The sequence below is a fragment of the Salmo trutta genome, chromosome 28, assembly GCF_901001165.1.
Source record: "Salmo trutta chromosome 28, fSalTru1.1, whole genome shotgun sequence".
NCBI lineage: Eukaryota > Metazoa > Chordata > Actinopteri > Salmoniformes > Salmonidae > Salmo > Salmo trutta.
In genome coordinates this window covers 22546788-22562341 of record NC_042984.1, presented here as the reverse complement: position 1 = coordinate 22562341, position 15554 = coordinate 22546788, and the positions used below count along the sequence as shown (strand labels likewise).

General features: G+C 44.7%; 1 protein-coding gene across 5 annotated transcripts in view; it reads left to right on the top strand.

The window, feature by feature from the left end:
* LOC115165820 (signal peptide, CUB and EGF-like domain-containing protein 3) overlaps positions 1-15554 on the top strand; it is a 113856-nt gene that overhangs the window by 89670 nt on the left and 8632 nt on the right. For all 5 annotated transcript variants that reach the window (XM_029719225.1, XM_029719226.1, XM_029719223.1 and 2 more), the window contains 3 exons: positions 1250-1366; positions 3063-3185; positions 11633-11749. In XM_029719225.1, the coding sequence (XP_029575085.1) occupies positions 1250-1366; positions 3063-3185; positions 11633-11749 (357 nt within the window). The remainder of the gene's footprint in view (positions 1-1249; positions 1367-3062; positions 3186-11632; positions 11750-15554) is intronic.

The following is a 15554-nucleotide window of genomic DNA, read 5'->3' as shown; positions in this document are numbered from 1 at the left end:
ACTTTCTCCCACTTAGATAGAATTCCTTGATCTATGATCCTTGACGGTTTGGTCTGCCTCGTCATGGCTGCTCGCTGCAGCATAATGTCATGTTAGCCTAGGTATTCCCCCAAAATATAAAGTTATTCTCTGTGGAGACTTGGGCAGCTGTGCTTCCTCTGTGGTGTCACGTGTGAGAAGCCCTCTCCATACCATTCTCTCAGCAGTCTGTGATGAAGCCCACAGCCAGGCCAGCTGTTCCGGTGCTCTTTATGAGATAGGTTCTTGGGTCTTTAATAGACTTATTTGTGAGTTAACTGCCGACTGGTATCCCTCAGCTTATTAGAGGAAAGGTGATGCAATGTGCTTCTCTGTGAGTGATCAGCTGCCCTTAGAGCAAGATATCGTATATGAGGTTTAGTTTTTTAATGGTGTTATTTTCCCAGAGTGTTTGAAGCTATTGGTGAGGGCTGCCAAAAGAATGTAACATTAGATGGACACCAAGCTCTTTAAAGTGTGATAAAATTTCTTCTCTTCTGCGATTTGTTCTCCTACGTGAAATGTGTCAGCGTCTGTAGATGAGGTCATGAGGCATGGCCTGGCAGCCAAGCTGCCCTCCTTTCCCTGACTGACCACCCTCCATTCCTCAAATCAATCTTTCTAACGCACGGACTGGCCTGGCGAAATTGCTTTTTTATCCCCAAAATGCCTGGAAGCTCTTGTCAAAGCCAGGGTAAGAAATATATATTTTGACCACAACTGTCTGGAGGAAGAGCTGGTTTGTCCTCATGAGAGGAATTGGTTGATGTCCTGTGAGGAAGTTGGGGGAGGAATGGGAGTGGGGGGGTTTTAACTCACTGCTCCCAAAAGCAGCTAAACATGCACACACGCACGCACTCATTTGTTTATGTCTTGACATTATGCTCTTAGTACTCTAATCCTCTATTCTCCATAGTGTTGTTGTTAGTCTGGTGCATTATCTAACTCTGTCTTCTTTGTCCACTTCCCCTGAGCAAACAGGAGAAAAGTACTTCAGCACTTCCTGTCTCTTATTTGTCTTGTTCTTATCCTCTTTGAAACTACACTGTACACTAATAGACATCTTTTAAACAAGCAACCGGTTTTGGGAACAGTTACACCACCTATAAAATCCCTGTGTGTGTGCGTGTGTGTGTGTGTGTGTGTGTGTGTGTGTGTGTGTGTGTGTGTGTGTATGTGTGTGTGTGTGTGTGTGTGTGTGTCTAACTGTGATGTATGTTTCTCTCTGCAGAGACGTGTTTAGTGAACAACGGTGGCTGTGACAGCACATGTCACGATGCAGTGACCGGAGTCCGCTGCAGCTGTCCTGTAGGCTTCACTCTCCAGCCAGACCGCAAGACCTGCAAAGGTAACCTAACACACACACCCTCTCACCTCACCCTATCAAACAAAAATCACCTGTCAATCACCTGGTTGCAGATCAATCATTCTTTCTATGTTTTCCTTTTGATCTATCTTGCTGGTTCCTTTACTGGCCCCCCTTCCATCCCCACAGCACTCCATGTACATTGTGTCCACAGTCACAGTGGCCACGGGAATCAGGGACCTAACAGACTCTAATCAGGGAGGCATTGTGGGCTTGTTGAGGCGCGTAGGACTGCCGCTGTCTGGTTCCCCAGGCGTGGCTCACCTGACCTCACCTTGCCACCCTACTTTGCCTCCCTCCCCTGCCCTTCCTCATCCCCTCTGTCTTATTGGCTGCCTCCGCCTCTTTCAGAGCTCTCACATTGGGATTAAGGAGTAGCCCAGGTCTTTCAGAGCTCTCACATTGGGATTGAGGGGTAGCGCAGGTCTTTCAGAGCTCTCACATTGGGATTGAGGAGTAGCCCAGCTCTTTCAGAGCTCTCACATTGGGATTGAGGAGTAGCCAAGGTCTTTCAGAGCTCTCACATGGGGATTGAGGAGTAGCCCAGGTCTTTCAGAGCTCTCACATTGGGATTGAGGGGTAGCCAAGGTCTTATTAGGATGGCAACAATTTAATGCTGTGTATATATTTCGTATGACCATAACCCTGAGGTAATGGGTACTGCTTTAGCAGCACATCCTTTTGTCAAGCTGCCCGTATCTTGTTACTGCTGTCAAACACAAATAGCATAATTTTCTCAAAACTTATCAAAAAGCTTTTGTAAATGTATGCAAAGAAGAGCATTGGAGTAAGAAGGATTTAGATTAGGAGTACATTTTGGGAAGATGAAAACCTAGAGGAAGAGACAAAGAGGGAAAAGAAGAAGCAGACGAGCTCTGTGGAGAAACTCAAGACTGTTGATGCTGCCAAGAAGCCAAGAATAGGGAGTCTGCTTCCCCTCCAGTGCTCATAACATTAAAGCTAACAACTCTGATAAAAGTACATTGGATTTTATTAGTTTGTTTCAGAGGAAACAAAAGGAAAACAACCTCAGAGAGCACTGGCACGAGAGGACAAAGAGACAGAGAAAGAGAGAGTGTTATTATTTTATTCCATTTCTGAGGCATTTATTTTAACCAGATGATGGACTGAACTCTCCCTCAAGAAACAAATGCCTCATTTACGACAATGTTTAAGATTTAATCTGAAACATGACCCAACCTGCCAGGCCCGGGTGAGCCATATGATGTATTGATTGGTTATTGACGATGAAAAGAACGGTCGATTTGTGTCGGGCTGTGCTGCTGAGACATAGTTCTCCCCTGGCTGTCTCTGTAAGGGCTGTGATCTAGTCTAACAACATGTGGACCCAGATCATACTCGTCTTAATGCCGGCCCTAAGGGAAAATCTCTAATGCACTTTCCTTGTGCAACTCTCTCTTCTCTTTCTGGGATGGATCTCCACTCAGCTGTGTGCACCATTGTCCTCTACTTAACACGCTTGTTCTGTTCTCGCCTGCTGCCTGGGCCCCAGAGTCATCCATCACACATGCATATTTCAGCCATCAAACACATCACATCCTTACCCTCTATGTCTCTCTCTTCCTCTCTATCTCTCTCCCATCCCCCCCTCTCTCTCCCTCTCCCCGTCTGTGCGTTAAAGTGAATGCTATGTACTGTATGTGTTTTCTGTCCGCAGACATTGACGAGTGTCGTCTGAACAACGGGGGGTGTGATCACGTATGTCGGAACACAGTGGGCAGCTTCGAGTGCAGCTGCAAGAAGGGCTACAAGCTGCTGACCAATGAGAGGACATGCCAAGGTAGGAGCCCATCCCTTCAACCAATCATCGGTCAGAAAACAGACCTAACAAGACCAGGTCATACTGCTCATGATCCAATGTCCCAGTGACCACTACCTGTTCTGTGTGCCCTTCAGCTAATGACATAGATTTCAGATGTTTATGAGTTCAGCAGGTTTATTCACCATGTTACTGAGGTGAATTGGAAGGTATTAGCATAGTCGTGATAATAATACGTTGACTTCCTCCTCCCTAATTGTTTTGGCTTCAGCACGCTGAGGGAAGGTGCAGAACCAGGCCTCTATCTGGCTTGTTTGTTTCTGAGATTCGGTGGGAGCCGGGGGAGCCAGCTGCAGAACAAATAAAGAGTTTGCCATGCAGAACTATGGAACCATGGACCTATGGAACTGAGCTAACTGACATTCTGAGTGGAAAAATAGACGGTGTGCCTTGTCAATCAGTGTCAAGGCTGATGCATATCAGGGACATGCCTTGGGCTCAACACTGAGACACATCATCCTAAACATGCACATCTATACCAAGTATGCTGTCCAACTCACTGTATGGAGACCAACTGTTTAACTTTAGAGCATGTGAAGGTACAGCAACCTGACTATTTGGGGGAGTGATCTTTCTCTCCTCATTTGGAATCTATTTACATCATTTTCCAGATGCTTTTACCCAAAGCGTCTCACATTTAACACATACAATATGGCCCAAGGGAGAAAACACATCTTTAAATGTTCCCTCCAACCAACTCAGCCATATGGTCTTGGGAATATTCCGAGCTGAGAGAAGGGTGGAGTTGTGTTGTATGTGTGGGGAGCTACTTGGGAACAGTGTGGAGATTGTCAGGAACAATTTGTTTTGTCTGCAGATGAGGGGTGTTGATAAAGCTGGCCTCTTGTTGAGTGAGGCGTTGTCAGGCCAACATGCTCTGCTGCACCCCGTGCTACACCGCGCCACGCTGGCTACAGACTCATCCGTCTAGTCTACTCCGCCAGCCCCTATCCCTCCTGCGCTCCCTGACAACTGAAAAGAAAGAAAAAGAGAGAAAGCTTAATTTCTCTAAATTGCTGTCAGGTTGTTGCAGTAATCCTGGGTGTCTGCTACACCTGGGTGACTGACTGACTGACTGATTGGTCCATGGCAGGGAGACAGGGATTTTAGCAGGTCTATAGTGTTATTCTAGTGGACTGTTTGTTTACAGTGTGTGAAGAGGTGTTTTGTTCCTCAATATATCATGGTTAGGTAGTCCCACATGATCTTACTGTATTTCCTTGATAGGTAACTGTCAATATAGTGCTTGGCCATTTTTTCTTAGATGTTTTTTGTGCAGATGTTTTTGAGTGGACACCTTTATCCAATGTCCTAACATCAACAGCAATATACTATGCTGAAAAAATATAAATGCAACATTTTTCATAAGCTGAAATAAACGATCGCTGAGATTTTCCATACACACAAAAAGCTTATTTCTCTCAGATTTTGTGCATACATTTGTTTACATCCTTGTTAGTGAGCATATCTCATTTGCCAAGATAATCCATCCACCTGGCAGGTGTGGCATATCAAGAAGCTGATTAAACAGCATTATCATTACACAGGTGCACCTTGTGCTGGGGGTCAATAAAATGCCACACTAAAATGTGCAGTTTTGTCACACAAGAAAATGCCACAGATATCTCAAGTTTTCAGTAAGCATGTAATAGGCAAGCTGACTGCAGGAATGTCAACCAGAGCTGTTGCTAGGGAATTGAATGTTAATGTCTCTACCATAAGCCACCTCCAACATTGTTTTAGAGAATTTGGCAGTGCGTCCAACCGGCCTCACAACCGCAGACCACGTGTATAGCGTCGTGTAGGGGAGCGGTTTACTGATGTCAACATTGTGAACAGAATGCCCCATGGTAGCGGTGGTGTTATGGTATGGGCAGGCATAAGCTACAGACAACGAACACAATTGCAATTGCATGTTTCAGCATGATAATGCACAACCCCATGTCGCACGGATCTGTACACAATTCCTGGAAGCTGAAAGTGTGCCAGTTCTTCCATGGCCTGCATACTCACCAGACATGTCACCCATTGAGCATGTTTTGGATACTCTGGATTAATGTGTACAACAGCGTGTTCCAGTTCCCGCCAATAAACAGCAACTTCGTACAGCCATTAAAGAGGAGTGGGACAAAATTACACAGGCCACAATCAACAGCCTGATCAACTCTAAGCGAAGGAGATATTTAGCACTGCATGAGGCAAATGGTGGTCACACCAGATACTGACTGGTTTTCTGATCCATGCCCTATCTTTTTTTTAAGGTATCTGTGACCAACAGATGCATGTCAAGTTTCATGTTTTTCATGTCACATGCGCAAGTACAGTGAAATTCCTTTCTTGCAAACTCAAAACCCAGCAATGCAATAATCAATAACAATGTAATACTAGAAAAACACACAAGAAATAAGAAGAAATATGAAGAACACAATAAGTAAGTAAGCATACTACATACAGGGTCAGTTCCAATACCATATTCAGAATGTGCAGGTGTTCTGGAGTGATAGAGGTAGAAATGTACAGGGGTAACATGACTAGGCAACAGGATGTATGATGAACAGAGTAGCAGCAGCTTGTATGTGAGTGGGTGGGTGTGATTGTGTGTAGAGTCAGTATAAATGTATGTGTGAGTGAACAGATGATGGAGTGTGTGTTTGTGAGTGTGTATGGCCCTCTCTGTGTGCATCGATACAGTGCAAAAATACAAATAGGTCAATAAAGATACAAGGCTAACTCAGATAGTCTGTGTAGCTATTGTGTTAGCTATTTATCAGTCTTATTGCTTGGGGATAGAAGCTGTTCAAGAGCCTGTTGGTGCCAGACTTGATGTACCGGTGGAAGCAGTGGAAGCAGTGAGAATAGTCTATGGCTTGGGTGGTTGAAGTCTTTAACGATTTTCCGGACCTTCCTACCACATCGCCTGATATAGATGTCTGGGATGGAAGGGAGCTCGGCCCCAGTGATGTACTGGGCTGTCTGCACCACCTTCTGTAGTGCCATGAGATCGAGGGTGCTATTGCCATACCAGGCAGTGATGCAGCCAGTCAAGATGCTCTCAATGGTACAGCTTTGAACTTTTTCAACCTCCTGAGGGGGGAGATGCGCTGTCGCACTTTCTTCACTACTGTGCGTGTGTGTTTGGACCATTTTAAGTCTTTAGTGATTTGGACACTCTTGACCTACTCAACTGCAGTCCTCCCCCCCTTGTAGTCCACGATCAGCTCCTTGGTCTTACTGATGTTGAGGGAGAGACTGTTGATCTGGCACTACTCTGCCAGGTCACTAACCTCCTCCCTGTAGGCTGACTCATCGTCGCCAGTGATCAGGCCTACCACCATCGTGTTGTCAGCAAAGTTGATGATGGCGTTGGTCATGCGTGGCCACGCAGTCCTGGGTGAACAGGGAGTATAGGAGGGGACTAAACACACACCCCTGTGGGGCCCCTGTGTTGACGTCCAGGATCCAGTTGTAGAGGGAGGTGTTCAGTCCCAGGGTCCTGAGCTTGGTGATGAGCTTGGAGGGGACAATGGTGTTGAACGCTGAGCTGTAGTCAGTGATCAGCATTTTCACATAGGTACAGTATCTTATCTAGGTGGGTGAGGGCAGTGTGGAGAGCAATTGAGATTGTGTCATCTATGGATCTGTTGGGGCGGTTTGCAAATTGGAGTGGGTCTAGGGTGTTTGGTATGATGGTGGAGTTAGTGTGTGCCATAACCAGCCTCTCATAACACTTCATAAATCAAATCAAATTTTATTGGTCACATACATATGGTTAGCAGATGTTAATGCGAGTGTAGCGAAATGCTTGTGTTTCTAGTTCTGACCGTGCAGTAATATCTAACAAGTAATCTAACAATTTCACAACAACTACCTTTTACACACAAGTGTAAAGGAATGAATAAGAATATGTACATATAAATATATGGATGAGCGATGGCCGAACGGCATAGGCAAGATGCAGTAGATGGTATAGAGTACAGTATATACATATGAGATGAGTAATGTAAGGTGTGTAAACATTATATAAAGTGGCATTGTTTAAAGTGACTAGTGATACATTTATTACATCCAATTTTTTATTATTAAAGTGGTTAGAGATTTGAGTCAGTATGTTGGCAGCAGCCACTCAATGTTAGTGATGGCTGTTTTTCAGTCTCTCGGTCCCGGCTTTGATGCACCTGTACTGACCTCGCCTTCTGGATGATAGCGGGGTGAACAGGCAGTGGCTCGGGTGGTTGATGTCCTTGATGATCTTTTTGGCCTTCCTGTGACATCGGGTGGTGTAGGTGTCCTGGAGGGCAGGAAGTTTGCCCCCGGTGATGCGTTGTGCAGACCTCACTACCCTCTGGAGAGCCTTACGGTTGTGGGCGGAGCAGTTGCCGTACCAGGCTGTGATACAGCCCGACAGGATGCTCTCGATTGTGCATCTGTAAAAGTTTGTGAGTGTTTTTGGTGACAAGCCAAATTTCTTCAGCCTCCTGAGGTTGAAGAGGCGCTATTGCGCCTTCTTCACCACACTGTCTGCGTGGGTGGACCATTTCAGTTTGTCCGTGATGTGTACGCCGAGGAACTTAAAACTTTCCACCTTCTCCACTACTCTTCGTGATTACAGAAGTGAGTACTACAGGGCGGTAGTCATTGTGGCATGAAGCCTTAGAGTTCTTGGGGACAGGAAGGATGGTGGTCATCTTAAAACATGTGGGGATTACAGACTAGGACAAGGAGAGGTTGAAAATGAATATGCATGCCAACTGTTCTGCTCCTGCTCGGAGAACACTCCCTGGATTCTGTATCTGTGTTTGGGCCTAATCCATTTATTTCAATTGACTGATTTCATCATATGAACTGTAACTCAGTAAAATCTTAGAAATTGTTGTGTGTTGTGTTTATATTCTTGTTCAGTATAATTCTTAGGTAAGTGGTGTGTGGTCATCACTTCCTCAGTCCAAGGCCCAGCTGGGTGACTGGAGCAGGGACCATCTCCCACGCTAGCTAGCTGAGATCTGGCCAGGCTGGCCATTGTTGTTGGGAACTTTGGGGAGCAAAAAGGATGCGGGAAATGTGGTAAGCATAGGCCCAAATAACACTCTTATCTATACCACCTGAAGGCAGTGCCATACGTGAGTAAAATAGCTATAAAAACAATCCTAATAAGTCCTGACTTAATAGAGATGTGGCTGTGCTGTTCGGTAAAAAGAAGAGCCTACTACAGTACACAAAGTGCATACTGTAGTAAGGTGTTGGGATGTATAAACTGAACTCCACAACCCCGTTTATCTTGCTTTGAATGGCCACTGTGTTTCCCAGCTGTCAGCGGCCCGCGGCCCATCAATCAAGACGCGACATGTCTGGCCCGGTCCAGGGCTTGGAGGCATTCCTCGACCCTTCCTCCCCCCTACCCTCCCCTCCCCTCATCCCCTGCTAATCCCTATGAGGGCGTTGTTGGAGGGCCCTTATCAGATCTTACTAGGTCTCCCCCAGGAGGAGCATCAAGGCCTTATCTACTCTGTGTAAACAGCCTCGGCCAGGCATTGTTCCACCATTCTATTGTTGTAACATTTATTTGCTCTGAAGGATTGTTATTTTGTGTAGCTGAGGGGGGAAGAGGAGGTGGTGGGGTGATTCGTAGGCCAGTTTGGCACAGCGTGAGTCAGCGTAATTGCTGCTACGGAGGAGGATTGGTGTAAGAAACCTGTGGCCTTGTTTTTAATTTTTTTTTTAAATCTTATGCAGTAATATGCCTGGCACCCCATAAATAACACAATTGTAGAAATGTGAAATTGTTCAGATTGAGGGAGCAAGCAAAGGGGTTTCTGCCTGTGTTGTGTTAAAAAACAGCAGCCACTGTTCCTTCAGTGTGTTCCTCATCTGCACGTACACCATGGGTCTCAAGCCCTGCCAACCACTGCATACCTCACCTTACCTGCTGGTAAACAACGAACATAGTCCCAGGCATCCTGAAACATCCAAGCCCATCCCTTACTTTGTACAGTGTAGTACAATACAACGCTACAGGTTGCTTCTTCCCATTGAATCATATTGATCAGAGATGGATAGAGTATGTCCCAGTAGCAAAGCATGTACCCAGTCAACCCCAGTCCTGAGATGTTAGCTAGCATCCCAAAATCCCAGAGGAGTTCTTTCAAACGAAACAAATTATGCCATTTAGATGCCAATTAATTTCTATTTTTGACAGCTAAGTAAAAGTTAGCTCTTAAAGCCCCCATGCAGTCTTTTACATTTTTTTAAAATCATCACTGTATTTTTAAATCATCACTGTATGACTAATAAATCACTGTGTGTTTTTATTTTATGAAAATAACTCAAAATATATTTTTTATAAATTATTTCCCTGAGCCTCCTTTTGCCATTGAAATGCTCTGTCTGATCATGTTGGTGTGTTGATACAAATTTAAATATATGTACATACACAGCTAGGGCCTACCTAGCTTACGCTAGAAGGGATACAGCTTTTGTCAAATTGCCGTCAAAACTTTTCCTAACCTTAACCTATTTCTCCTAACCTGCTACGTTAATTCTCCTAACCTGCTGCGTAAGTTATCTTAACCTGCTACGAAAAGTCAAATCTGACAAATGCTGTATCCCATTTAGTCAAAACCCACTTACCCATTCAAAGTATGAGGATACATATGCAGATATAAGATGACTGGTCATTGGTCAGATTGGGATTTCATGATTTGGGCCAAAAACTCCATCCCACAGGTTGAAATTCCAGGATTTTTCATTCAAACAGCTCTTACACAACAAGGGCATTATCATAATTTTCACAGTTTCTGAGTGTTATTTCGACCTCATAGTGTGGAAATATCATTTACATTTTTTTACAATCAAATGTTTAACTGCACTGCCCCTTAAAGCTCTACTGAGCCCCAAAATAATAAACCAATGTGGTAATACATGAAAAGCATCTCTTTCTCAGTAGCCCAGTGTTAAACAGAAATATGATTCCATTCAAGATAGAGAGTTCACAACGTGAACATGAAGTGGAGATCACTTCCAATTCTTTACCTGGATGCATATCTCCTCTTTATGCCAAATTGCAGTAATAAAACCTTTTAGGGGTGTTTGAAATGTTCGACATCAGCCTGTGTTCCTCCCGACACACTGAAGACTCCCTGTCTACTCTTTTTGAAAACTGATCACTTAATGGGCGTGGCGTTTAACTCAACCCAAGCCCACTTCTTTGGTTGGAGGTATTCTTACAAGAGGCTTGCCAAGTAGAAAACTCATTGGCTGTGTCTATGACGCATCCATAAAATATAAACGCAACATGCAACAATTTCAATGATTTTACAGTTCATATAAAGAAATCGGTTAATAAAAATGTATGGATTTCACATGACTGGGCAGGGGCGCAGCCATGGGTGGACCTGGGAAGCTATAGGCCCACCCACTTTGGTCTCAGACGACCCCGCAGGTGAAGAAGCCGGATGTGGAGGGCTGACATGGTTACACGTGGTCTGTGGTTTTGAGTCCGGTTGGACGTATTGCCAAATTCTGTAAAACGACGTTGGAGGTGGCTTATGGTAGAGAAATGAACATGAAATTCTCTGGCAACAGCTCTGGTGGACATTCCTGCAGTCAGCATGCCAATTGCATGTTCCCTCATAGAGAGAAAAACGTTTTCTGTAAAATGTCTGGGATTTTTTATTTTAGCTCATGAAACATGGGACCAACACTTTACATGTTGCGTTTATATTTTTGTTCAGTGTAGTTTGGTAAACTATGATTTGTTAATGGACTCAGCTCCATTGTATTCACAGGCATGGAGAGTGATATCAGAGGTACATGTATGAGTCCAGTGGTGTTCCATTCATCTGATAAAGACAAGCAGGGAATAAGGATAGAGAAAGTAACAATGCAGTGCTGGGTGGCCGGGGGCAGGGGCAGGGGCAGGGAAGTTGGCTGCAGAGGTATGGGCTATTTCCTTTAGACAGACATATTCATGACTCTCTGCTTCTCAGACAAATTATTTCCAATTGGCTTCAGAACAAAATAATGAGACATTTGCAAGATAGTGAGCTAGAGGGAATGTTCATTAAATTGTCATTTTTTTAGTGGACGAAACAGTGATATGGGGAAATGATCGACAGGTAGTTCAGGAATTGAAAAATGGTCCAAAGCTCCTGTTATCAGTAGGGGAAACATACTCCTGCTCAGACTCCTGCTCAGACTGTCAACCAATGTCTCATTACAAACAAAATCATTTTCAATTTAAAAAAACGTTTTGTTATTTGCCAAGTCGCATTGCAATTTATTACTAATTCAAGCTGCAAGCTGCCATAAATATTTTTTTTTTCTCATTATAAAATCTTAAATGAGTTGTAAGAAGTTGTGTAAGTGAATAATGGGAATTCATACCTGTCTCTCTATATTCCCCCTCTTCCCAGACATTGACGAGTGTTCTTTTGACCGGGCGTGTGACCATTCCTGTGTCAACTCCCCTGGCAGCTTCCAGTGCTTCTGTCATAAAGGCTATGTTCTCTACGGTCTGGCACATTGTGGAGGTAAGGTGACACTTATCCCCCCTCTCCAGATCTCTGCACACTATTACTCACCCAGTCCACCACACTTTCTCTAGACCGTTATCCCCCCTCTCCAGATCTCTGCACACCATTACTCACCCAGTCCACCACACTTTCTCTAGACCGTTATCCCCCCTCTCCAGATCTCTGCACACTATTACTCACCCAGTCCACCACACTTTCTCTAGACCGTTATCCCCCCTCTCCAGATCTCTGTACACTATTACTCACCCAGTCCACCACACTTTCTCTAGACCGTTATCCCCCCTCTCCAGATCTCTGCACACTATTACTCACCCAGTCCACCACACTTTCTCTAGACCGTTATCCCCCCTCTCCAGATCTCTGCACACTATTACTCACCCAGTCCACCACACTTTCTCTAGACCGTTATCCCCCCTCTCCAGATCTCTGTACACTATTACTCACCCAGTCCACCACACTTTCTCTAGACCGTTATCCCCCCTCTCCAGATCTCTGTACACTATTACTCACCCAGTCCACCACACTTTCTCTAGACCGTTATCCCCCCTCTCCAGATCTCTGCACACTATTACTCACCCAGTCCACCACACTTTCTCTAGACCGTTATCCCCCCTCTCCAGATCTCTGTACACTATTACTCACCCAGTCCACCACACTTTCTCTAGACCGTTATCCCCCCTCTCCAGATCTCTGCACACCATTACTCACCCAGTCCACCACACTTTCTCTAGACCGTTATCCCCCCTCTCCAGATCTCTGCACACTATTACTCACCCAGTCCACCACACTTTCTCTAGACCGTTATCCCCCCTCTCCAGATCTCTGCACACTATTACTCACCCAGTCCACCACACTTTCTCTAGACCGTTATCCCCCCTCTCCAGATCTCTGCACACTATTACTCACCCAGTCCACCACACTTTCTCTAGACCGTTATCCCCCCTCTCCAGATCTCTGTACACTATTACTCACCCAGTCCACCACACTTTCTCTAGACCGTTATCCCCCCTCTCCAGATCTCTGCACACTATTACTCACCCAGTCCACCACACTTTCTCTAGACCGTTATCCCCCCTCTCCAGATCTCTGCACACTATTACTCACCCAGTCCACCACACTTTCTCTAGACCGTTATCCCCCCTCTCCAGATCTCTGTACACTATTACTCACCCAGTCCACCACACTTTCTCTAGACCGTTATCCCCCCTCTCCAGATCTCTGCACACTATTACTCACCCAGTCCACCACACTTTCTCTAGACCGTTATCCCCCCTCTCCAGATCTCTGTACACTATTACTCACCCAGTCCACCACACTTTCTCTAGACCGTTATCCCCCCTCTCCAGATCTCTGCACACTATTACTCACCCAGTCCACCACACTTTCTCTAGACCGTTATCCCCCCTCTCCAGATCTCTGTACACTATTACTCACCCAGTCCACCACACTTTCTCTAGACCGTTATCCCCCCTCTCCAGATCTCTGTACACTATTACTCACCCAGTCCACCACACTTTCTCTAGACCGTTATCCCTCGTAACTTGAATATTCATTGGCATTACTTCATCTAGTTTCTATACCAACTGTATTTTGTGTAGTCTGTTTGTATGGCTCCTTATTCTATATTGCTCACCAGACCAGTCAGTCTAATGCTGGCAATCCCGAGTTGGAGGAAGACTGATTTAGCCTTGATTTTGTGACATGAGAAGTACACAGTAGCACACATGGCTCCACCTGTTGCACTAAAACAAACAACTCTTATAAGAGGATGTGCTTGATGCTGTGGTAAAGTGAATCTACTCCAGTGTGCTAGAGGTTTGGTAGTTCCAGACGACTGGTGTGTGCCAGATCTGCAGGGCAGAGAGAGAGAGGGACCTGTTTGAGCACATCAGGCTGTTTCAGCGGCCCTTTGATGGTCTGTGTATCACGGGTCTGAATCTGATGCTGTCTCCAGAGACCTCTCAGTAGAGGGTCTCTCAGAGGAGGTGTAGAACATTGAGAGTGAGAGAGAGAGTGACAGAGAGAGACAGAGCGAGACAGAGCGAGACAGAGAAAGAGGAGAGAGAGAGAGAATTCACAAAATGGGACAAACACCAAATTGAGACTGTATGCAGAATGAAAAAATATCCTCCATGTACAATGTAAAACACCAAATAATGCATGCAGAGCAGAATTAGGCCGATACCCGCTAATTATCAAAATCCAGAAAAAGAGACGTTAAATTCTACAACCACTTAAAAGGAAGCGATTCCCAAACCTTCCATAACGAAGCCCTCACCAACAGAGAGATGAACCTGGAGAAGAGTCCACTAAGCAAGCTGGTCCTGCGGCTCTGTTCACAAACACAAACAGACTCCACAGAGCCCAAGGAGAGTAACACAATTAGACCCAAACATATCATGAGAAAACAAAAAGATAATTACTTGACACATTGGAAAGAATTGACAAAAAAACAGCGCAAACTAGAATGCTATTTGGCCCTAAACAGAGAGTACACATTAGCAGAATACCTGACCACTGTGACTGACCAAACCTGAAGGAAAGCTTTGACTATGTACAGACTCAGTGAGCATAGCCTTGCTATTGAGAAAGGCCGCCATAGGCAGACCTGGCTCTCAAGAGAAGACAGGCTATGCGCACACTGCCCACAAAATGAGGTGGAATTTGAGCTGCACTTCCTAACCTCCTGCCAAATGTATGACCATATTAGAGACACATATTTCCCTCAGATTACACAGATCCACAAAGAATTTGAAAACAAACCCAATTTTGATAAACTCCCATATCTATTGGGTGAAATACCACAGTGTGCCATCACAGCAGCAATATTTGAGACCTGTTGCCACAAGAAAAGGGCAACCAGTGAAGAACAAACACCATTGTAAATATAACCCATATTTATGTTGATTTATTTTCCCTTTTGTACTTTAACTATTTGCACATATTTGAAATGTCTTTATTCTTTTGGAACTTTTGTGAGTGCAATGTTTACTGTAAATTGTAATTGTTTATTTAACTTTTTATTATCTATGTTTTCCATGCCAATAAAGCCCTTAAATTGAAATTGAATTGAGAGAGACAGAGAGAGAGACAAAGAGAAATAGAGACAGAGAGAGATAGACAAAGAGAGAGAGAGCGACAGAGAGAGAGGAGAGAGAAAGAGACAGAGAGAGAGAGAGACAGAGAGACAGACTATGTACACACACAAAACACATAGCTTTCCAATTATTTATTCTTCATTCTTGTTTGTTTTGACAGGTCTACCAATGCAGGAATGTTATGATAGCATATTTCCAGCACATGAAATGTAATATGTGTGAATGAGAGGGCAGAATAGTTGCCTGGCATAAGAGCTGTGTGTGTATCTGTGTGCCATTCTAGAAAAGTCCTACTGGTGATGAATGGCTCTCCCTCCCTCTTCTAGTCTACACTGTCGGAACTGTTAGATAACCCTGAGATTTATGTTGCTTCCCCTGCACCTCCTCTTCCACAGCAGTAACCAAGGTTGTGTTATTCCCCACCGTAGTTTATCAGTTGAAATATAGCTGCCAAACACTCCAGAGACTGCTCCTCAGTGCTTAACAATGGACTCACCCTAAATAACCCCTATTAGGTCAGTGACCTGCTGTGGAGGCCTGTCATCACTGGCTTCAGCTGACATCTGAGAGAGACTGCCCTGACTGAGACATTAGGAAAACCACATGGTGGAGTTATACTGTGAGAGAGGCATGTATTGAGGTGGTACGCTAGCTGTAGAGTAGATGTTACTGTCTGATTATTCCATCTGAATGAATCAATATGT